The sequence below is a fragment of the Diplodia corticola genome (genome assembly GCF_001883845.1).
Source record: "Diplodia corticola strain CBS 112549 chromosome Unknown scaffold41, whole genome shotgun sequence".
Taxonomy (NCBI): domain Eukaryota; kingdom Fungi; phylum Ascomycota; class Dothideomycetes; order Botryosphaeriales; family Botryosphaeriaceae; genus Diplodia; species Diplodia corticola.
The window spans coordinates 243,695-266,602 of record NW_017971520.1 but is presented as its reverse complement, the minus strand read 5'-3'; the positions used below and the strand labels follow the sequence as shown (position 1 = coordinate 266,602).

At 57.8% G+C, this 22,908-nt stretch overlaps 8 protein-coding genes across 8 annotated transcripts; 3 read left to right on the top strand and 5 right to left on the bottom strand.

The window, feature by feature from the left end:
• Positions 1-1,939: 1,939 nt before the first annotated feature.
• Positions 1,940-2,992, top strand: BKCO1_4100082 (arp2 3 complex 16 kda subunit arpc5; the record flags this gene model as incomplete). The annotated part of the gene is made up of 3 exons (XM_020275848.1): positions 1,940-2,164; positions 2,504-2,631; positions 2,827-2,992. 3 exons carry the CDS (start codon positions 1,940-1,942, stop codon positions 2,990-2,992), a joined length of 519 nt encoding a protein of 172 aa, XP_020128406.1.
• A 2,552-nt stretch (positions 2,993-5,544) lies between these two features.
• Positions 5,545-6,368, bottom strand: BKCO1_4100081 (gpi ethanolamine phosphate transferase 2; the record flags this gene model as incomplete). The annotated part of the gene is made up of 2 exons (XM_020275847.1): positions 5,545-6,143; positions 6,200-6,368. 2 exons carry the CDS (start codon positions 6,366-6,368, stop codon positions 5,545-5,547), a joined length of 768 nt encoding a protein of 255 aa, XP_020128405.1.
• Positions 6,369-7,774: 1,406 nt separating this feature from the next.
• BKCO1_4100080 (uncharacterized protein) lies at positions 7,775-8,806 on the bottom strand (the record flags this gene model as incomplete). Its single annotated transcript, XM_020275846.1, has 1 exon — positions 7,775-8,806. The coding sequence occupies one exon, from the start codon at positions 8,804-8,806 to the stop codon at positions 7,775-7,777; it is 1,032 nt and encodes a 343-aa protein (XP_020128404.1).
• Positions 8,807-10,433: 1,627 nt separating this feature from the next.
• On the bottom strand, positions 10,434-12,843 carry BKCO1_4100079 (lmbr1 domain-containing protein; the record flags this gene model as incomplete). The annotated part of the gene is made up of 2 exons (XM_020275844.1): positions 10,434-12,438; positions 12,497-12,843. The coding sequence occupies 2 exons, from the start codon at positions 12,841-12,843 to the stop codon at positions 10,434-10,436; spliced, it is 2,352 nt and encodes a 783-aa protein (XP_020128332.1).
• A 659-nt stretch (positions 12,844-13,502) lies between these two features.
• BKCO1_4100078 (glutaredoxin) lies at positions 13,503-14,013 on the top strand (the record flags this gene model as incomplete). The annotated part of the gene is made up of 3 exons (XM_020275843.1): positions 13,503-13,554; positions 13,627-13,725; positions 13,856-14,013. The coding sequence occupies 3 exons, from the start codon at positions 13,503-13,505 to the stop codon at positions 14,011-14,013; spliced, it is 309 nt and encodes a 102-aa protein (XP_020128333.1).
• A 1,183-nt stretch (positions 14,014-15,196) lies between these two features.
• Positions 15,197-16,973, bottom strand: BKCO1_4100077 (uncharacterized protein; the record flags this gene model as incomplete). Its single annotated transcript, XM_020275842.1, has 3 exons — positions 15,197-15,326; positions 15,389-16,125; positions 16,203-16,973. The coding sequence occupies 3 exons, from the start codon at positions 16,971-16,973 to the stop codon at positions 15,197-15,199; spliced, it is 1,638 nt and encodes a 545-aa protein (XP_020128336.1).
• Positions 16,974-18,981: 2,008 nt separating this feature from the next.
• On the top strand, positions 18,982-20,557 carry BKCO1_4100076 (atp-dependent rna helicase dbp8; the record flags this gene model as incomplete). Its single annotated transcript, XM_020275841.1, has 2 exons — positions 18,982-19,454; positions 19,501-20,557. The coding sequence occupies 2 exons, from the start codon at positions 18,982-18,984 to the stop codon at positions 20,555-20,557; spliced, it is 1,530 nt and encodes a 509-aa protein (XP_020128337.1).
• A 329-nt stretch (positions 20,558-20,886) lies between these two features.
• Positions 20,887-22,271, bottom strand: BKCO1_4100075 (alcohol dehydrogenase; the record flags this gene model as incomplete). The annotated part of the gene is made up of 4 exons (XM_020275840.1): positions 20,887-21,093; positions 21,149-21,892; positions 21,982-22,073; positions 22,154-22,271. The coding sequence occupies 4 exons, from the start codon at positions 22,269-22,271 to the stop codon at positions 20,887-20,889; spliced, it is 1,161 nt and encodes a 386-aa protein (XP_020128334.1).
• Between the last annotated feature and the right edge of the window lie 637 nt (positions 22,272-22,908).

The window sequence follows — 22,908 nt, the reverse complement described above, 5'->3', positions numbered from 1 at the left end:
CCTCCCGCACTCCGCCTCGCCCCGCGTTCGCCTCTGTGGTCTGCGACACTCGATAATTCCTCGCCTCCGGTCCTCCCGCCTCGCACGACCTACCGCCCGGCCGCTTCCTCCCGCCGCCCTCTAATCGCCCCCCGGACCCGCAGCAGCCGAGAAAGCTGCCGCCCACCTGCACCACGCATTCGCCAGTCTTTTCCGTGAGTCCTCCGCCGCCCGACCGCCGCCGGCTGCGGTTTGCTGACCCATAAAGCAGGCCTCAACCCGCAAAATGATTCTCCGGGAGACCGCCTCCGCCTCGACCAACATGGGCCGTGGTGCCTACGACACGACCGGCACGCCCAAGCCCACCAACCCGCCGCCGCCCAAGCGCAGATGAGAACATGCACCGCAGTGTTCGCCTGGCCCGACGGCAGCCAGTCAGCATGACTTCCTCACCTGGCTGGCCTTGGTGATGCGTCGTCGCGCTAGTTGGAAAGCCGCAGGGTTCGGCATCGTCCATCGTAAGTGCTGTCCCGAGCGCCTGTCAAGCGGCGACACCTTGCATATGCCACACCGCATCGAGTACTGACATCGGCCCCTGCGCAGACGCCTTGCCATCCCTCGCACGCACCTCTTCCGCTTTCTGTCGCCCCACACTTTATGGCCTTCTTCGACGTTCGACTCTCGGTTACTACGACTTTTTAATACGAGCGACTGCGACTTACCTTCGACATGTTTAATACCCCCTCGAGCGATTCGATTTGCGAGCGGCCTGCTTTTGCTTTGCGCCGCAGTGTATCATTAGTAGCGACGGACGCCTCCTTGCTTTTCTCCATGCCAAAAGTGTTTCATCAGGCGTTATATTAGATCATGGGTTTGCTCACGCAAAAGGGGATACCAAAACTGGGGCTGCTTTCGTTGTTGACCCTCCTCATTCGATTTTTGTTTCCTTGTGTTTTTACCTCCGCTTTGGGAACATTGGCATAGACTTCGTTTCACACCGCAGTTCGCTCTGCACGCACACGCAACGGCTTTTTTGGGGACCCTGTACTGTACAATACGGAACTCGTTCGGATTCATGAATGATCGGGTTCTTTCTGCCAGTTGAGCACTTCCAGCGCGAAGGGGAGATGGTCTGGGAAAGCCTTTGTCCATGTGTATCATTAGAGAGCATCGCCGTCTTACTTGCTTGTTTGGACAGGGGTAGACGGCGGGCTAGTAGAACATGCACCTAATCACGATTTGCATTCTCGACAAGTCTGTTCTGCCGCGCTTTGGTGAGAGGAGGGGAGGAGTGCCATCCCGGGGTTGCGGGCGTGTGACGGTCGCACAGGGCTGCATCGGAAGGAGGTCCCGCTGGCTGTCACCCGTGTCTGCTGCAGCCGGCTCAAGGCGGGCGGCTGGTTGATTGGCACATCCATGAAGCCGACGAGCGATCTGGCGGGCATGTCTGTTTCCCGGTCAGCGCGCTTGCCCTGGGCCGCTCGTCGACCCTCCCGATTCGGCGAGCAGAGGCGTCACATATCTCGCATCCAGTTCCCGTGTGCCGCGTCGCTCGAACCCTTGCTTGTGCGACTTAGCGGAGCGGACAGCGCGGTCCGGGTCCAGGGTTGGTGCTGTTTTTGGAGCGAGGCTTGTTGTGCTGGACGAGCAGCGGCCGCCAAGAGCGACCCGCCTGCGGCCCGCCCGCTGCAGTGAGCACCCCACGTCGTCACCGCCCAAGCTGCCTGCCTGCCCACCTACCTCACCTCCAGCAGCCAACGCCTCCGCCTCCTCTCGTACGCCCGCGCTCCCGTCCTGCACTCCGGTCTCAGACAGCGCCCGCGAAGAAAAAAGCCAGCGCACACTCACCGACCCGCCTGAGCTGGCCACCCCCCCCAAGACGCCGCCCCGGCCACCGTTCCCCCTCTCCCCGCAGCCGCCCAGCTAGCTCCGCCGCCGCCACGCACCCACCACCTCCAACATGGCGAACATCAATTGGCGCACCATCAACGTCGATGCGCTGGACCCGGACTCGCCGGCCAACTTCGACATGGCCTCCCTGACGCCCTCGGTCGTGCCTGTCGCCACGGCCGACGTGCAGACGCTGGCTGGCCAGATCCGCCAGCTGCTCAGGGGCGGCGACAGCGAGGGCGCGCTGAGGGGCGCCCTCGAGAATGCGCCCTACGGGGCTGATCAGCAAGGGAAGGTGAGTTCCCTCGGTCGTGGCCGCAAAGCCCCGGCCCCCGGCAAATATTGGAAATATCGGGGAGGCATGGGAGGGGGAGGGAGGGTATAGGCAGGCGGGCACTCTACGCGTTGCTTTTGAGAAATGCGCGTCTGGGTGCCGCCTCTGCCTGAATGAGGGGATGGGTGGCATGGGGCCGTCAGCTCTCGCCCGCCTTGTCTCCCGCCGGCTTTCTCCTTCCCGGACACACACACACTCACACACACACACACGCCCCGACCGTTGGGATGTGATGCGGCGCGGATGGCGCGATGCTTGTCCTGGCGTGCATTTGCTGACCCCCCCATGTTACTCCCGCAGGACATCCACACCGCTACTGTCATTGAGGTCCTCCAGTCCATCCGCGCGTCGGAAATGTCCCCTATCCTGGGTCGGATATACCAGTCTGAGGGCGGTCCCGAGGTTCTGGACACGCTTATGAAGTACCTGTACGTCTTGATCCCGTGCCCGTGTTAGTCGTGCGGCTTTTGTCGCACGAACCGCTCCAATCTTTTGGCTTTGCGTTTTTGACTGGTCGGGGTCTCCTGTAATGGGTCAATTCCAACGTTCCACTTCCCATTCGGTCGCCCAAGCAGCTCAACACCTGAAGACATTGTGAGCTTGGATACTGACCATGGTTACAGCTACAAGGGCATGTCCCAAGGTGCCCCCTCGGGCGGCAAGTCGAGCCTCACCCCCCAGCCAACCGGCTTCTCCCAAGTGTCTACGATATCCTCGCGCATTGGCAGCGGCGAGGGCGGTGGTCAGGCCATGAGCGTGCTGCTTAGCTGGCACGAGAAGGTACGTTAAGTTACGCTTTTCACCCTGTTTCAGCGCGTGTGCAGCGGTGGCTTTTGGCAGTTTGGTCTCCACTTTTCCCAAATCAATCGGCACAATACCGCTTTCGGGGCCGCCATGACCGGTTCGGGAAGGAGGACGTGTGGCAGCGGCTCTTTGTGGCTTTTTGCACATACCTCTCCCTTGTCGCAGATCATATTGGCGCGGTTGCACTACAACGCTGCGCTGGGCGAAACTTGGCTTTCCCTCTTGTCTCTGGTCTACGATGTCACCATATCGTTCCCTCGTCGTCGCTGCAACCAAAAACCCCCACGCTGTCTCTATTTCTTCATTCCATATTTCCGCGTCAGATGAGCTCGTACTAACCGCCACTTTTTTTCCCCCTTCCGCATACAGGTCGTCGAGGTCGCTGGTCTCGGAACTATTGCGCGCGTCATGTCGGACCGGAGGACTGTGTAGTACCTATCAGCCCGCAACAAAGTTATTGCCTCATTCCGCTAGTTCGTCACGGGACCAAGATCACGTTTAGAGAGAGAAAGTGACTCAGAAGAGGAGCGAGCGGCAATGTCACACAAAGAGAGAAAAGTGGTCTACTTATTGCCGCCGGAGGGGAGGCTGTGTACATTCTTGCAATTACCAATCGTAAAAAAGTAGCATCGGTCGGCATGAGCCGGAGTGTGCGCGCGCCTGCTTTTCTTTTTTCTTTTTTTCTTCGTTATTCATGCTTCATGCTTCATGATCCATACCCGATAGATCGCCCCTTTCCTTTTTTTTTTCCACACCCCTCTACACGGTCCAGATTGCTCTTCGTATCCTTCGTCTTCGTAGACATTCTTCTGTCCTGGTGGTGGTCATACGTCCACCACCGCCCCCACCACTCTGCTTCTCCCGCGCGTCTGCCTTTTTTTAGATTGCACGCACACACACATGTACCTGAGTGAGGGAATTGGATTGGAGGAAGTGTGTAGGCGTGTAATGATGATGGTGGAGCATCTTGCGCTCATAGAAAGTACCTTGTCAATTTGGAAACAAGAACGCCGTTTGCACAGCTTGTAAGAGAGCTGGGGGATTTTAAGGTTTAGGTCTTGTGTGAAGAGCCTATGTTAGAGTTTATTTTTCTTTTCGTTTTTGGTTATTTTTAACGTGATTTGAATCCGCAGTATGCTAATGCTGACCTTGATAGTTGATACTGGCTGGACCAATTAGGTATACCTTGACCTATGTATGTGAGGAGAAGGGATCCTTATCGGCGAGTTCGACATATAGCGTCTTTCGACCCTTCGGGGAGACGTGATGCGTGTATGCGTGTGTTGGTGGGCCATTAACGTGAGCAGCCGGTCGTAGACGGGCGGCAGGTTTCAAACCATCCAGGTACGTCCAGTTATTGAATCCCCACCATCCGACGTGAATAAGAATACAATTTTTCATATATGTGGTACGGGGGGTTGAAAAGGAACCAATATCGTCTCGCGATCCGGCTGTGCGGCTGTTGTGAGACATTCACTTGGATTTGAGAGAAAGCAAAAGGCCTCCGGATTCGCTATGGAAGGAGGGGCTCTAAACTCATTATTGGAATTTTGGATTTTGTCTTCGGGCGTTGAAATACGTGCAATATAATCCACCGGAGTGGAGGAAAAAGGCAGCTCGCGTTTGCAGTAAGTGGCGAGACTTATCTCACCGAGGAGCGGTGGCTGGTCTCGTCCACGGCATGGATAAGAAATATTGAATGCCACGGGCTAGAACCTGCGGATAAATTCTTGGCGGTGAGCGTCTTTATTACTCCTAACAGAGAAGTTCACGTCTTAGGAGGTGTGGAATAGAATAGGAGACAAATTCTGGGGACACTTGATGATGTTAAAGAAACGAATGTTGAGACTATCTTCCCGGTGTTTTATACGCTGATCACAGAAGAGGGAGATCAGCACTACCCAGACGTTGGTAATGGTAGAGTATTGGGGATCGGAGTTTGGCAATTGAGGACCTAGCAACTGAGGACCTAGCAACTGAGTTCGGTAAGGGAAAGACAAGAAACGAAAAAGGAAGAGTAACTCCAAGTCAAAGCGAACGGTAGCATTACGGAAATGAAAATAGTGGCCAGTCTAATGGCATAGAAGATGATGAAAATAGTCTGGGAGTGGTCCCGCCGTCGAGAAAGGCAAGAAAGATCATGTTTCGTTGCAGGTGAAGGAGAAAGAAGGAAGAGGCTTCAGGTCATGATACAGAGATCATTACAGAATAAATGTACGTGGTGCATGACTGGTGCATATCAGAGATGTTGATAAGAGGGACCATGCGAATTTGAAGTTCTTTAAAAGACCTGGTATCCGAAAGTACTCGTAATGGTATAGTAATACAAAGATGAGAAGTCACCGATCCGCATGCCGCCATTTTACTCTTTACGAGGGACACTCGCTTGTTTTCCGCTTTTCTTCCGATTCCCTTTCTATAGTACATGTGGGTATCATTCGTGATCGAATCGTGAGAAGATTGCAATTGGAAAAGGAAAGGGGGATAAGAAGGAGACGTCGCTTCACACTTGGTTACTTCCGACGGAGACGTCATCTTCACACACCCTCGTACGTCTTATCGCCGTTCACATGGACATTGTCCGGACGAGCGACGTCGCTGGTAGTATCGGCCGGGCCATCGACGACGGGGGCGCCACCGAAGCCCTTCTCGGCCTCGCGAGCATGGGTACTCTTGGGACCGAGACGGTCGTTGTGGCTCAGACTCATCCACAGTATGACGGTGCTGGCGACGGTTGCAACGAAACCGGGCCAGAGGAAGACGACGCTGGCGATGGCGCGGCCGTTTTTGCGGTAGCGCATGGGGCTGCCGCCATAAGCTTCAAGCAAGCGAGTGGCCTCGGGTGCATCAACGCCAGTCACGTAGGCGGAGTGGGTTGCGGTGATGATGGTCAGGGTTAGGGCGGAAGCGAGGGCGAAGACGCAGGCCAGCACGGAGCAGATACGCCAGGCCAGCTTGACGGCAGGGGACTCGTAGCGCTCCGGCCAGAACAGGTCAAAGAAGAAGCCGGAGCCAAAGATGGTGGCGACGTAGATGCCGACGAAGATGTTGTACGAGGCGGCGCCAATGTAGTCATTGTTGAAGACGTAGGCGTCGGGGTTGTGTTTGGCAACGAAAGACTGTTGGTCGACGTAGTCTGTCGGATCAAGGGTCAGTGGCGGCGACTGAGACGGGGAAAGGGAGTGCGCATACCAGATAGTGCGGCGGTGCCGAGGGATTCGGAGACGACACAGAAGATCATGGCGCATTGGTAGACAATGAACTTGGTGCGGCGCAGGTGGTACTCAGTGTTCCACATGTACGAGTTCTTGAACTTGCCCCACTGCATCTCCCTGAGATCGAGGCCCCAGATGACAGCCATGGCTGAGGTAGTGCAGGAAGGGGATGGTGTGGGCGGTGGAGGCTGAAGCGGTGTCGCTGGTGGCGGGGGGAGTCCAAGGATGAATGGCCTTATTGTTGTTGTGACGGGAACGGATAGAAGGCGCGGAATGGAGGGATGCAGGCAGACTGTCGGCGGAAACCCACGAAGCCGACAAAACGCGGCGAAAACAACGAAGCGGCACGAGCGACGAGAAGTAGATGGGTCGTCCGGGAGTGCAGAGGTGAAGAGGGAGCAAAGTGAGTGGAAGAGGGAGGGTTATAGAGCTCTGTCGAAGGGTCTGACGTGTTGAGCAGGCGCGACCCGGCGACGGGGATAACCACGAATCTGCGCCGACCATCCGGCTAGCCCTGATGACTAGCAGCTCGCTCGCTCAGCACATCTTCTGTGGCCCGCTCCCGAGAGATATCCAGACCATGACGTCAGGGGCATCGCATCACAAGCGCCCAGCCGGGAGACCGCCCTCACACCCGCGACCAAGCCCGCGACCAAGCCGACCAAGCCGACCAAGCCCTTGTCCCAAGACGCCGCGCTCAACAACCTGCTCGCTCGTCCCGATCGTCGGCCAGCGACCCAGATGCTCTCAGCGCAGCCCGCATCCGGTCCGACCAGCATGCGGCGCGCCCGCTTCAAAGCATCCCGCATGAGCTTGGTCATGCCGGGTGATCTACGCCGGCAACCCTAGCCGCACAATCCCTGCTCCACTCACTCTCGCCACTCGAGTACCACGACGATTGCTGCCTCTCGCGGTATTTGCGCTGTGCATGCGCGTCATCAATCTACCTCTGATCACCTTCTCCATCCCTCACTGCTGCATGCCCCGCCAGTGTTATGCCATTGTCATGACCAGCTGGATATGAGGCTGAATCCACCATCTGCTTTGTGGCTGGCGCCATCCGGGGGAGGGAGGCAGCTCGGCAGGCAGTCCCGCCTTGCTCCGCGCGTCTCCGCTCGCTGCCCGCTAAAACACATCCGCCACATCCCCGCCAATCACCACCCCGGCCACGTGCCGTGTCTATCGCGAATGGCCACTCACTTCACCCACCCGCCGCCCCGACCATACTCGTCCGAGTTATTGTTCGCGGCTTCGGCCCTTTACTTAACCTCGCAAAAGCAAAGTCACCCATGTGCGAACTCTTCGGACAAAGCATATTTATAATCGTGTACCCATGGCAAAAACATGTGCTGCTCAGTGACCCAAAAGAGAAGGACCATTGCTTCAAAAAGATTTTGCTAAGCACCAAAACAGACTACCAAAAGATGCTACTCTATAATCATCTTCTACGAGAGAATTTTCGCGGTACGAATCAAGGCGTCCTCCAAAACAGAGCGCCAACAACAAGGCCCATGCCCACACTTGCGCGAAGCGCGCCGACGTCCAGTTCAACTCACACGTTCGGCCCCTCCAACAACTTCCGCGAGCACTCCCGACAATGCAACTGCTGATACAAGTCATCCGCCCGCCCCGCCCCACCATAAACACAGCAGGCGCAGGACCGCGACGCCCTCGCCCCCACCCCCCTCATCCTCGCCGCCGCAACAACCCTCGCGACCCCTCGCCCCTCCCTCCACTCCTCCTCCTCACTCTCCTCCTCCTCCTCCTCGTCTCCCTCGTCTCCCTCCTCCCCTGCCGCAGGCGCAGGCGCAGCAATACCGTCCCCCACCACCACCACCTCCTCCTCACCACCACAAACACTCCCACTCCTACTCATACTCCTACTCCCCCTCCCCCTCTCCCGCCGCCCCTTCCTCCCCCGGCTCCCCCTCATCGCCACCACTATCCTCCCCCCCGCCCGCGCCCGCGACATCCTCCGCCCCCAGCAGCCGTGGTGGTCCTCGCTCGACGACAATAGCGACGACGACGACGATTGCGGCAGCGGCGCCCACGCTATTGACGATGACGCTCGTCGGTTCGTCACTTCTTCTTCGTCGTTGTTGTTGTCGTTGTCGTCGTTGTCGTCGTCGTCGTCGTCGTCGTCGTCGTCGTCGTCGTCGTAGACGATGGTGCCTCTGATGCGCATTGTTGGGACTGCGAATGTTGGTATGCTGCGTGGCGGCGGAGTGGTGGTGGGAATGTCGGTGGTGGAGGTGGTGGTGGTTGTGGAGACGAGGGTTGAGGTGGAGGTGGGAGGAGTTGGGGGTTTGTTGGTCGGCGGCGTCGGCATCGGCGTCGTCGCCGTCGTTATTGCGGGCGGCGGTGGTGGTGCTGTGGGGTATGATGACGGTGCTGCTGCAGTTGATAGCGGCGGTGTAGGTGGTGGTGTAGGTGGCGGTATAGGTGGTGGTGCAAGTGGTGATGCTGTTGACGGTGATGTTGCCGCAGCAGCAGCATTGTGCGTCGCGGTCCGGTACATCGCGGGGTAGCGCTGCCGCTCCACCAGGTCGGAGACGGCGGCGGAGACGTTGTTTTTGAGAGACATGTTCTGTGACGGTCTCTGTTATTTTGTTGCTCCCGGGGAAGCGGTGGAAGAGAGGGTTCGCGCTTTTACCTCCTGCTCCTGATGCCTTGCCTGGATCGCGAGGTTTCGCTTGATGGACACGTCTCCTGTTGTTGGGATGTTTCGTTCTTTTTGCTTCTGGATAAGAGGTACGAAGATCGCGGAGCTGTTTGGCGAAGTTCTTTTCCACCGTTTTTTCCTTCTCGGGTGGGAATGGGGGAGTAGAAGAACAGAGTGGACTTCGTGACCGAAACGAATGAAAAAGCCGCAGTCAAAATCGTCATCTAATATCAGGTACGGGAAAGGGCTCAAGATAACGGTGGTTGAGGGACCAGCCCAACGACCTGTTCTCTAGAAAGGGGGCCCTATAAGAACACCATTGGTAGCGTGATGACGCACATGTACCTGTATGTTCGACGCGCTTGTTCTTACTCTTCAATCTGGGGTAAGCTTGACAACCTTGCTTGGCCACCGCGATATATTGTTATCCCGGGTGTCATAAAGATGGAGGCGTCCCAGTGGGCGACGAAAGAAATCGACCCACCTGCATGGGCAGCGGAATCCTATATCTAGATGCCTTTGTATTATTTTGATACTCGCATCTACGTTCGAACATCTGCTTTAGCTAATAATAAAGAATGGTCGTTTAAACTTACATCTACGTCGGTATACTTACTTTAGCTACCCAGACGAAGGATCGCCGCAGATCAATTTCTTTCATCACCCACTATGGCGCTGTGAACGACACGTATTCACACGACGAAGAACAACACACGTAGAAGAACCAAAAAAAAAAAAAAAAAAAAGGCCAGAGGACGAGAGGCTCGACCATACCCACAATCCCATCCCCAACACCAGCAAAACATCACTAATAAAAACAAATATTATCATCAGGCAAGCGATCGAGCACCAGAGCACGTTGCAACCAGGCAAACCATTCTATTCGGACCGCCGCGCCACACACGGCCCTGCATCGCCACGTGTCTGCGCCAACCCCTTGGCACGACGTTCGAAGATGGGAATAAGCAACTCGGAGTTTGGATGCGCAGCCGGCCCGTACGTAAGTACCCTGCTGTATATCCTTCCTGGTCTTGGCTGCTGCGGCGGTCTTGTCTGGCCGGGGGCTTGTGTGTAAAGGTAGGTAGGTATATGTGCATATATTAAGGAGGGGAGTCGCAGAAGGTCTGTGTGTAAGGGAGCAGCGGCAGCAGCAGCATATTGCAGGGGTTGTGTTCGATTTCAAAAGTCTCTTGCTAACTACCTGTTGCAGGCAATCGGAGGAAATTGAAGCTGCTGGCGGGATTTTTTTTTTTTACTCAACTCCCATAATGCGTGCGGGAGTTGCTGCTACACGCTACCAACAACAAGTCTGGTGGAAGCGAATAAGAAAAAAATAGTCTATTCTACCCAACACACGCCATGGTTCGTTCTACAAGACACTCTTTCCACGTCCCCGAACCACCAACCAGATAAGTTCAAACCCAAAAGGAAAGATAGTGTACACAAAAAAAAAGAAGCATTAGAAAAAAAAAAAGGCCATACGGCCATCGAAACGCCACGCTCATGCATGCATTATTACCCAAGCACTCACTCACACAACCCAGCCCCCTCACCTCAGCCTCACCGCACCACCCCCCCTATTCCCCCCACCAAACAGCCTCTCCAACGGCCCCAACGGGCCATCCCCATCACCACCACCAGTATTGCTACTCCCCGCATTCCCACCGCCGCGAGCGCCGCCGCCGCCGCCGCCGCCGCCGTCGCTCCCATCGCTCGAGCCCGGCCTCATCCACCTCGGCGGCGTGAAGTCGGCCGTCTCGAACGTGTTGCGGATGCGGTGGGTGAAGTCGCCGAGCCAGCCGCCCTCGGCCTCGGCCGCGTCCTCGGCGGCGGCGCTGGAGAAGATGCTGCCGCCGCGGTCGGCGGGGCGGCCGCGCGAGGACGAGGACGAGGACGAAGCGGCTGCGGTGGCGGAAGCAGCGGCGGCGGAAGCGGCAGGCGTCGATCGTTGCTGCTGCCATGCCGCGGTGCTGGTGGCGGTGCGGTTGTGGCCTGTGGGACGGACGGGGGAGCGGCTGGCATTGTTGTTGTTGTTCGGCGAGGGACGCTGTGCGGGACTGGCGGTGCGCGGGGAGGAGCCGGCGAGCGGGGAGGAGGATGAGTTGTGCGGGGCGGCGGAGGCGGAGGTGTTGCGGAGGCCGAGGGCGCTGGATGTGCCGGCGAGGAGGCCGTTGCCGTGGGCCTCGCGGTCGATGAGGGCGCGGCCCTCGCGCCAGCCCGAGAAGGCGTTGTCGATCTCGTCGTCGTCCTCGTCGCCGATCTCCATGTACTCGCCCAGGCCGATGACGCGCTTCGCCTTGCCGTAGAGGCCGAAGAGCGTGGCCGCGACCGGGATGAGGATGAGCATCGGGAACCAGCTGGAGAAGCCCGATCCGAGAGGGGTCAGGTTGACGAGCTTGCCGAGGAAGGAAAAGAAGACGGTCTCCTTGTAGATCTCCCCTTCGAAGAACGTGATGAAGTTGTAGGCCAGCGGGACCGTCAGTTTGGCAACTTGGCACGAGTACCAGCACGCGCTTTCGGCGTAAGTTTGGCGACGGACCAATGCGCGGTTTCCCCAGATCTTGACCTCGGTGATGGCATAGAGCGCTGACAGGACCATGTACAGTAGCCAGAGCGCTGCAATGCATTGTCCTGCGAAGCCAATCTTGGAATCGGAGCTGGGATGGTGCACAACGGTGCGGCTAATGATGTTGACCTTGGCGGAGATGGCCTTGGTGAATTCAGACCAAACGACAGCAGCCGATGCCAATCCAAGAAATATACTCATGGTGTAATAGACAGCGGGAACGAGGTGGGTGTGCCAGTGGTAACGCATGCGAGGGCTGAGTGTTCTTCGGCCAAGTCGGGACCAGAAGTTGTCCCGTCTCCAGTTAGAGCCAGCCGTGGCATCGAGCTTTTGGGTGGCCGAAGCATCGAGTATAGCCTGAGTGAAAACCGCAGACGAGACCAGCCGTGCCCACTCATCTTCAAAGCGCAGTTTCGCGTGTCTCGCTCTTTTCAGGCGTCTTGTCAAGTCGGCCAAGTACTTCTCAGTGATCACTGATGGAACGGTCGTTCTTGGAGCGCCCACAGACCTCGATGGCTGTGCTTCCAATAGAGATGCAGTGTCCGCCAGCTCCTCAATCCATTCCTGGAACTCCCTGGGCGCCGAACTTCTCTTGTTCCTCAACTGCATGACCTGCGCCTCGTACTCGTCCAACTTCTCGATGGCATCCTCAAGTTTCTCATGGATCTTGGGCGCGTGGGCCTGAATCCTCTTTAGCCGCTCCACGATGCTCGCACTTCTCCAGAGGTTTCTAGGCAGAGCCACAAGTCCATGCCCCATGAGGTAGATGGCGAGGATAAGACCCCATGCATAGGCCAAAGCCATGACCAAACCCTTCAAAGACGTGAAGTGGAAGCCATTGGACATTATGAAGTATATAGCGCCAACAATGCTGCAACCAATGATGATCATCCAGTACTGCCCGTTGGAGCGAAGGGAGTAAAGGAAGCGCGATTTCGGAGACAGGTAACCGGCATCGCTATATTCGCCAAGAAGCGGAAGGATTGCCCTGCGTCAACTAAATTAGCTTCTGCACTTCCGCGCCCCAGGACGGCGGGAGGTCATACCAAGTGAGCACGAAGGTCAACCAGTATCCAATCCTCCAGCAGACCAGCAGCGCCCTGTCAGGCAGCCAGATGCCCCTTCCGCCCTCGTCCTCGCCATTGACGCCCCTCACGCTGCCGAGGTCGATGGGCACGAGCAGGATTATGCTGGCGGGCAGGGCCAGGGCGAGGAATACCGGGACGAGCAGGTAGGCGGGGGTTTTGCGCAGCGGGAGGAAGTAGCGCAGCAGCAGCAGGACGAGCAGGCAGTTGACGGCGACGGAGATGGAGAAGAAGGCGTTGGAGCCGGGCGACGACCGCCTGGCCAGCGCGGACGCCGCAGCGGCGATGCTTCCGGAGTCGGCACCCATGGCGCGTGCGGCGGTGATGGTGATGGGCTGCGCGCGGTGTGGGCTCCAGGGTGAGATGGGACGATAAGGCGGTGGTGGAAGGACGGGGAAAAGGGCCCCCAGGAGTCGCAAAACGTGGTGACTTAGGGCTGGCGTGGCGCGCGCATGTCTCTCACACTCCGCATGCGTCGGTGGGCGGCGGGATGGTGGGATGCGAGGGCAGATAGGCAGATGTTCCGGATGGTCGCGAGAGTCGAGATCGCCAGGTAGGTGGCCGGTTTGGGCAGCTGGAGTTGTTTGGTGACAGGCGTGGGTGGCAGCTTTGGTGCAGTGACCGCCAAGGCCGATCGGGAGGCTTGCGTCATTGCCTGCGTCCCTGCACCGCAGCGGCAGGCGGCAACAATGCTTGGCGGCTCCAGACAGTCCAGCACGAGCATTCTTCGGCTTAGCAATCCGTCGCTGACACAACCCCTCCAAGCCCTGCCCCGCCCAAAGAGCTCGCCGACCATCTTTGTCGCCATCCGGTCCAGGCCTTGCGCTATTCCAGTTCCCCGCCCGCATATAACCACCAGACCCCTCCCACTGAGCTCGAGCTTTTTGAACAAGCTCAAGCGCCCCAACAACTGCCCACCATTTCGTTCCTACGATCCTTCTTCACCCGCGCAACCAGTCCCGCCAGCATGTCTGCCGCGAAGACCAAGGCCCAGGGCATCATTGACGACAATGCTGTCGGTGCGTCTCCAGCAGCTCTTTCCCCCTCCTCCCAGCCGCGCGGATGCTGACGTCTCTCTCATTTCCCGACAGCCGTCTTCAGCAAGTCGTACTGCCCCTACTGCCGCGCCACCAAGTCGCTGCTGTCCGAGCAGGGCGCCAAGTACTTCGCCATCGAGCTGGACCAAGTCGGTACGTAGACCAGCCGGCCGCCCCTCCCCTTCTACCTCGGCAAGCGGATTCCGAAAACGACCGGCACGCCGCTAGCTAGGATACTACATCGGACAGAAAGAGCATGGATCGCTGACGGAATCATGGACAGATGACGGCGCCGCCATCCAGGACGCTCTCGAGGAGCTGACCGGCCAGCGCAGCGTCCCCAACATCTTCATCGACAAGAAGCACATTGGCGGCAACAGCGACCTGCAGGCCAAGAAGTCGGAGCTTCCCAGCCTGCTCAAGGCCGCCAAGGCCATCTAAATGTCCTTACGCTACAAATCCCTCGTCGGCAGTATTAGAGAGATACCATTTGCTAGGGTTCTTCAGATGGACAATCAAATGATGTGAAATGAAACTTGTGCATTGGTTCTTTTCTTTTTCTTTCTGATCTCCGTGTACTATGACGATCGCCGGTCTCAATTGTGGAACTGCGATATGATAAAGATTCGAGTCCTCCTATGCCGGTTTTCATGTGTTTACTACAGACGTTGCAGCAGTCTACTTTTACGTGCGTTTATCCGGGTTTAAAACTCGGGATTTACGTCTGACCCATTTGCCTTGACTCCCTATCGGAAGACTGTAGTATCCTTCGCGGTACACAGCAGAAGGATCAATCGAGCATAATAGCACAGATGCTATCAACGATAGTAAGCGCTTCGTTTACACTCATCAGTGGCAGCTTGTCGTCCACAATATCAGCAGCAGCGGAAGGGAAAAAAAAATCAAGAAGCAAGTATCATTACTCCATTTGACTGACAGCGTCTTCTCAACGCAAAATCAACAACCCAAAAAGCTTTTCCGTGCTACATCTGCAAGCCTAAAAACCTGCGTCGAACGCAGCAATCCATGTCCCGTAATCGTGCCCATTACCCACGGGAGAGGGAGAGAGATAGAAAGGGGACATCCACACCACCCCGATGGGAGGGAAAAAAAAAGATACAGGGAAAGGATCCGAGACGAACCGGAAAAGAAGCGAGTAAACGAACATAAGAGTAAAAACGGCAAAAAACGCCTTCTCCAATGTCTTTGTGTGTACGTGTGCGTGTGTGCATGCTGGGCGGCCGCCGTTGATCTTGACGAATAAAAAAAAAACAGGCTGATGGGTAGATAGACATATTACCCATAAAGAACGGAACTAGTCCTAACGAGATGGGATGGTCGTGTATGGGGCTAGTTCCAATCCCCTTTTCCGTAAAACAAAGACGAAGAAAGTAAGGGTATGGCTTGTTGATGTGTTGGAAAAAAAAAAGCTTCATGCTTTGGATTCTTCCTTGTTCTTTTCCAACCAGTCTTCCCCTCCCTCCCTGCCTGTTTTAAGCTCAACGCACAGCGCCACGAGCTTCATCGAAACTTTTTTTGAGTGTGTGTATGCTGAAGTGCCTTCGTGTGAACAAAAATAATTTTTTTGGACACTCCCTCCTCGCTTTTAAAAAGCACCAACCACCTAGTCTTTCCATTCCCATACTTTCGCGAGGAAGGACTCCATGTTGACCTTCTTGCTCCTCATCTCAACCATCCACGGATGTTCCAGCATGCGCCAAGGTGTTGCCCGGCGGTTCGGCTCCTTCTCCAGACTATGGGTTGTTCAGTCAGTAAAAAAGTGGACACTTTGCCCGTGTGGAAGGTTAAGTCTCACCAGCATTCAATGAAGTACTTGAACCCGTCTCCCCAGAAGATGTTGTTCTTGGGTTCATCCTTGAGTTTGGGGATCGGTTGCCGCACAATGTACGTGAGAAGGTCGATAAGACCGGCACGCGGTGCTATCGCGCCGCTCTCGCCATCTGCGTCGGCCGGGAAGGGGAAGCGACCCTGGGCAACTTCTAGCAATGTGACACCCAGGCTCCACACGTCTGATGTGATGGTGTACGAGAGACCTTGGATCCGCTCTGGTGCCATGTAGTACGACGTTCCAATAAACGTGTCGGCCATGCCCTTGGTACCGAACTCTCCGCTGACGCCAAAATCGCAAAGCTTCACGATGCCTTCCCAGGCATTCAAACGGGAGCCTCTGGTAGCTTGCCTTGAGCCATCAGGATTCATCGGGGAACGCGACAGAAGAATGTTGGAAGGTTTGATATCGCGATGGATGATACGCTTGCTGTGAAGGTACGTCAGGCCTTCCAGCACGCCGCGTGCAATCACACCCAGCACCTTCTCTCCAATACGGCCGCCGCGCCCGAGAACTTCTCGATAGACCGAGTCTAGAGAACCGCCCTCGCAGAATTCCATGGCAATGTTGATTATCGAGGTATTAGACGGAGGCTGGAAAGCTCCATAGTAACGACAAATACTGGGATGTTGTAAGGAGGCGTTGAACTGCAGTTCGCGCACAATCTGACGTTTTATGCTAGGATCGGGATTTGAAGTGATGATCTAAAGCAGTCAGCCGGGGGTTCGATCGGATACGAGGGCCACGGGCGCCCCTCCCCCTGGAGGTATGCGAGTCTCACCTTCAACGCAAAAACAGTCCTGGAGCCCTTCAAGACACACCTCGTAACTGCGCCGCCCGCACCTTCGCCTAGCGAGCCCAGCTCTTCGATCAGGCCCTCCTTGCTTGCTGCTCTCCAGCCAGCATTATCCAAATCGCCAGGTTCCAGGTTTGCACCCTTGTCGATTTTCAGCTTCTCAAGATCGGGGAGGACCATTCCTGACATGTCGCTATTGGTTCGTGCCATCTCCGTGGACGAGTTGGAGTTAAGGGTCGGCGATTGCCCGTTAGACAGAGCCGAGATGGGGTCGTGCGTGTTGTTGTTTATCGTGTTAATCTGCAACGACGGAGGCCCACGCTCGCCGAAGCTACCGCTTCTGCTCTGGGCCGAGGCATTGCTGCTTCCTGACGTCGAGGTTCCTGGTAATTGTAGCTTGAGACCGGTCACACCCCGTTTCGGGGCACCACCGCCCTCATGCGGTGTCGCTTGGCCTCCGCTAGGAGTGGCCAGGGCTAGCTTCGGGAGGGAGGGGCGGGCGTTAAGCGGTTGCTGCGGAGGGAGGAGGGCGGGCATGGACTGGGCGTCGTTCGTTTGGCCGTTCACGACTGGTCTTGCGTTGGGAGAGGGCGGGATGGAGAGGCCAAGGCGCGGAGCGCGCGGCGAGGAGTGGCTCCGCGCACCGGGGATCGGCGGACGGAGCAGAGGAGCTGGCGTCGACATGTCGCCTGAAGACTGAGTCTGGTGTTGCGGGGTACTGGGGCGTGAGCCGGACGCGGCTTGGTTCGGCTGCATGTAGGGTGGTCTGAGAAGGCTGGCTCGGGCTGGCTCGATTATCCTCGCGAGCAATCGAGATGGCGTCGAGGGCGGTGGTCGAGCTGGTCACACGGCCAAAGCCCTTGTGCAGGGTCTGCAAGCACCCGCAGCGATGCCACCGGCAGCGTTAGGCACGCGGCGGGAAACGCTGCGGGAAGAGGCTCGGACCGCGTCTTGTGTCCCTTTGTAGATTGACCCAGCTGGCGGGTCGGGCGGCGCTTGGCTGCAGCAAGGCTAAGGTCGCTGGGGGTGCGAGGAGAGCCGTGCTGGACGAGTGTCTGGAGGGGATCCACGAGGCGCGGATTGGAGGGCGTGGTGGGCTGGCGGAGATGGCTGGCTGGCGATGTGGGAGGAGAAGGCAGTGGTGGAGCTCGCGGTTATCGAGGCCGGCCGTGCGCGTGCGGTGGGACGGGTGGACGAGCAGCTATGGCGAAGGCGGCGCGGACGAGGCGCGGAGAAGCGCAGGAAGCGGGCGGGTGCGGCGCGGGGCTTGCTGCGGCGCAATGGACGAGGCCGAAGCAGGCCGAAGCAGCTGGCGGGCGTCTGCGTCTGGTTGACGGCTGCGTGCGCGTCTGGGTCGGTTCTGGCGCGTGCTGGGGGTCTGCCGAGAGTGATCTCCGCCTGGCGCTGGGTGCGGGCAGCCCTACGGCAAGCAGGTGACAGGCGGGGGAGGACAGCAGCGAGCGAAGGGATGCAGAGAGAGGGAGCAGGTCGAGGTCGGGCGGAGGGCAGGTTTTACGGCTGTAGCCGTCGTGTAGCCGCCCGCGTGCGAGTCGATTGAGGCGTAGCTGGTCTCCTTGGCCGTTGGGCTGGGGGCCGGGGCCGCTGGTGCGTTTCATAAGGCGCTGTTCTTATGTGCCCGCCGCTGCGCGCTGCCGTGCTGCGCCAGCGTTGGGGCCGCGGCCGCTCGAGCTTGCCTCACCGATCTCCGCGGCAACGATGTCTTCAAAACGGTGCTGGGGAGCTGCTGGGCTGGCGGTGAATTGGCGCGGTTGTGCCCTACTACTACACGCCGGGTGGTCAGAGAGCCCCTCGAGCGACCCGCCCGGCACGACGTCACGCTTGCACGATCCGCCCCGATGTAGCCTGCGCCGCCCGCCTGCGCCTGCTGACGCCGGCCGCTGCTGCGTCTGGAGCCGGCCAGAAGCGCAGCAGCACGCTCGACCGGGCCCGTGAAGCAACGCCTGTCCCACACGTGTCCCGGACGCTGTGGAGGCTGGCCAGCCCGAGTCTGCCAGAAGCCGGCCCGTCACGGCTCGCCCTGGCTCGCCCTGGCTCGACAGAGGGTTCCGGGGGTGCGCCTCAAGGCGCCGCCTGTCTGCCCGCCTGCTGCTGCTGCTGCTGCTGCTGCTGCCGCCGCCGCTGCCGCCCTTTGCATGCGCTGCCATCTGCATGCGCTGCTGTCTGCATCCGGAGGGCCTGAGTTTCTGGGCTGCCCGCGCTTTGCGCCGCATCCCGGTCGGGGTGCATCTTGATGATCACCAGGGGATCTCGCCTACGCCAACGGCTGGAGAAGGCCTCTGATCAGGCCTCGACGCATTGATGGACCCTGGCGCGGCAATCGCAGGCTCGGCGCTTCGAGCCAACGTGCGATTTGGTGTTGCGCAGGCCATGGTGGAACAGGCTGCTGCGGCTTGCGAGGGGCTCATGATCGCAGCGACGCATGCACGCAGTATGGACAATCATGCTGGCAGCCAACAGCAATGCACGAAGCGGGAGTTGGAATCACAGCCTTGGCAGCCAATCGAAGCCAAGCCCCCGGCCCAGACGTTGCGCGCCGGCGCCCCAGCCGGGCCATGCAGGGCGTTGATAGGTGACGATTCACGTCAAGACGAGTTTCCATCCGCCACTACGGAGTAGGTGGCCAGCGACGCGACTGCCCGGTGACTAAGCGGGCCCGGAAAAACTAGTGCCAGGCCCGAGCGCCCAAGTTTTCTGACGACTTTCGTCCGCCGGCGACCATGCACCCTGGCCACCTCGCAAAACAATGTCGCCTTCGTCCGTAGACGCCTCGTCCTCGGCCTCCGACTCGGAGAGCTCGCATGTAAGAGTGGAGGAGAACGGAGCCAGGAAACGGAGAAGACTGTCGCCTGTCGCCGACTCGGACTCAGAACATGTGCCGCAACCCAGGTCCACGCTCTCCCGCGTGAAGGCCAAGCAGACTGGTGCTACCCAGCAAGACGCCCCCGCTACTATTCTCGCTTCCCAAAATCACAAAGAAAACCTTTCCTTTGCTTCTCTCAATGTTTCGCCATGGCTTGTCGCCTCTCTGTCTGCCATGGCCATCAAAAAGCCGACCGGGATCCAAAAAGGCTGCATTCCGGAGATCATCAAGGGACGCGATTGCATAGGTGGCAGCAGAACCGGTTCTGGCAAGACAGCCGCGTTTGCGGTGCCCATTCTCCAGAAATGGAGCGAAGATCCCGTGGCCATCTTTGCCGTAGTCCTCACCCCAACCCGGTATGTCCTTACAACTCCTTGCATGCACTTCCTAACAACCCTGCAGTGAACTTGCCCTACAGATATATGAGCAATTCAACGCTATCGGAGGCCCTCAAAGTCTCAAAACCATCCTGGTCACTGGTGGTTCCGACATGCGCTCACAAGCAATAGCACTGGCTTCAAGACCCCATGTTGTGATTGCCACTCCCGGCCGTCTTGCTGACCACATCAACTCGTCTGGTGAAGACACCATCAACGGCCTCCGTCGAGTGCGCTTCATTGTCCTTGACGAGGCCGATCGCCTTCTCGCTTCCGGCCGCGGCAGCATGCTCCCGGACGTCGAGACATGCCTGTCCGTCCTCCCACCCTCCTCTCAACGGCAAACGTGCCTGTTCACGGCGACCGTCACGCCCGAGGTCCGCGCTCTGAAAGACATGCCGCGGACCCCCGGCAAACAAGAAGTGTTCGTTTGTGAGGTTGACACAGAGGATCTGGCCGTCCCAACGACGCTGCAGCAAAAGTACCTCCAGGTCCCAGTCACTCACCGCGAAGCCTTCCTCCACACCCTTCTCCTCACCCCCGCCAACACGTCCAAGTCAACCATCATCTTCGTCAACCGCACCTCCACCGCGCAACTTCTCGAACAGATGCTGCGCCTGCTCGATCACCGCGTCACGAGCTTGCACTCTGGCCTTCGGCAGTCTGAACGCATATCAAACCTCGCGCGTTTCCGTGCCAAGGCTGCCCGAATCTTAGTGGCTACGGACGTCGCGGCCCGTGGTCTCGATATTCCCGCCGTTGAGATGGTTGTCAACTACGACGTCCCGCGGGATCCTGATGACTACATCCACCGGGTCGGTCGTACGGCGCGTGCGGGACGTTCCGGAGAGAGTGTGACGATGGTGGGACAAAGGGATGTGGAACTCGTCTTGGCTATTGAAAACAGAGTTGGCACGAAGATGGTTGAGTTTGAAGAGGAGGGGGTCAATATTGAGACCAGAGTCATTCGCGATGCGCTGAAGGTCGTGGGTGAGAAGAAGAGAGAAGCCTTGCTGGAGATTGGGGAGGGAAGGGATGTGACCGGAAAGAGGAAGAAGGGGTTGATGAAGCGCAAGAAATGAAGGTTGTAGGTGTGGCTCTTTCCTCAGGTTATAAAAAGGGTTCCCCAATTCATACCTGTCTTGCGTTCATGACCTACAAGCTTGTCATGATTCTGCTGTAATATATCCATCAATTCTTTGTTGAAAAGTTATACCTCTTCCAATGAATGCTGCGGTCACTTGCTGATGAACGGTACAGTTGATTGGCGTAATATATTCAGAAGCTCATCCAGGCTAAGATCTAGCCACACCAGAAGCTCATGATAGAGCAGACTTGCAAGTTGTTTACGCACAGAACCGTATACAGATCCCTCCAGCACACGTTTATCCCACAGTGACCTCTAGTGTCCTCACGAAAGAGGTCCGTTTGGATGAATCAGCACCTTGGTATACCCGTCAACCCGCTTGTCAAACTTTTCGTATGCATCGGACGCATCGTCAATCGTAATCTCATGAGAGACCACGAACGAAGGCTTGGCCTTGCCAGCGACGATCAGGTCTCGAAGGTATCTGTTGTAAGCCTTGACGTTGCATTGACCGGTTCCGAGCGACAGGCCCTTGGACTTGGTCAGCACAACTCCCATCACACTCAAACACCCACCTCCATCTCACCTTCTCAAACAGCTTCCCAAACGAGATCAGAATCTGCCCCTTCCCGCTCTGGGCATCCGGCGCCCCCGGATCCGCCGGGACGTACAAGCCCGGAATCCCCAGCCCGCCCGTCGGCCTCGTAACCCTGATGAGCTGATCGAGCACAACATTCGGCCTCTCCTTGCTCCCCGACGCATCCACAGCCTGGTACCCCACGGCATCCACGGCCCGATCCACCATCTCCCCGCCATTCGCCCTCACAATCTGCTCCACCGGATCCCCCTCTCGAAAATCCACCGCCACGCACCCAATCCGCCGCGCCGCCTCCAGCCTCTCCCCCACCTGATCCACCACAAACACCCTGCTCGCCCCCCTCACCACCCCGCTATACGCCGCCATCAACCCCACCGGCCCCGCCCCCCACACCGCCACCGTCTCCCCCGCCTTGAACCCCGCCAACACCAACCCGTGCCACCCCGTCGGAAACACATCCGCCAGCATCGCGAAGTCGCTCTCGTGCTCCGTCCCGGCCGGCAATTTCAGCGCGTTGAAGTCCGCGTGCGGCACCCGCAGATACTGCGCCTGCCCGCCCTGGTACGGCCCCATGGCGACGTAGCCGTACGCGCCGCCCGCGAAGCCTGGGTTCACGCCCGTGCAGAACGCCGTGCGGCCTTCTTCGCAGTTGCGGCAACGCCCGTCGGCGACGTTGAAGGGGAGCACGACCCGGTCGCCGCGGGCGAGGAGGGTCACGCCGGTGCCGGTTTCCTGTGAGGGGGGGGAGGAGGTTTCAGTGGGGGGGTTTTGTTCTTTTTCTTTTTTTGTTTTGGGAGGGGAGGGGTTGTGGGTGCGCATACGGTGACTATGCCCATGTTTTCGTGCCCGAAGACTAGGCCGGGTGAGGCGGCTGTGCGGCCCTGGTACATGTGGAGGTCGGAGCCGCAGATGGCTGTTGTTGGTGGTGGCGGGGTTTGTTTGTCAGTCTTGTCATTGGATGGGAAGAGGGGGCGGACTTCGTGGATGACATACCCGCGGTGGTGACCTTGATGATCACGTCGTCTGGGTGTTGGACTTTTGGCAGGGGCACCTCCTTGACTGAGACCTTGAAAGGGCCCTCGTAGTGGACTGCTTTCATGGTTTGCGCCATTTTCTCTTTTGCTTCGTGATGCGACGGGGACTTCACTGTGCTGAGCGGCGGTGTTGGAAGTCAATCTTCAGAGCATCACAATAATCATACGAGAGAGAACGGAAGCAAGCGAGCGGCCATTTGTAATCGACCCTCTCACTCGAGAAAGAGGGGTGGGGAAACACGGACTGGCGGCGGGTCTCCTCACTCAGACAAGAGCTGCGGGGGAGAAGGACGATTCCATGCATCAAACGTCATTATTGGTTTGTGCATGTCTACACCCCGATTTCCTGTTCCGGAGATAGGCATCTTTTCGCAGGCCCGGCCGTCCGTCCTGGAAAGGTAATTGGTGCGGGTATCGACAGGATGACCCTTTCCCCGCATTGCCCCCTCATGGCCGGTATCTCCGCCCGGCGTCGAGACCGCAGAATCCATAATTGATTACGGAAGACCTCATATTCAGCGGACGTTCTTTCGCAAAACATCACTGCGCTCGACTTGCGTGTGTAGTTAAAGTCATTCTCGGATGTTGTATGTATCTGTGGCTACTCCATGAATTCATCTATTATACAGAAGACAAGAGGCGACAAGTAAAGTCATTTAAACTTCACAACAGTAGTGAAAAAAACAACGGAGATGAGAGGAGGTGGAACTCACA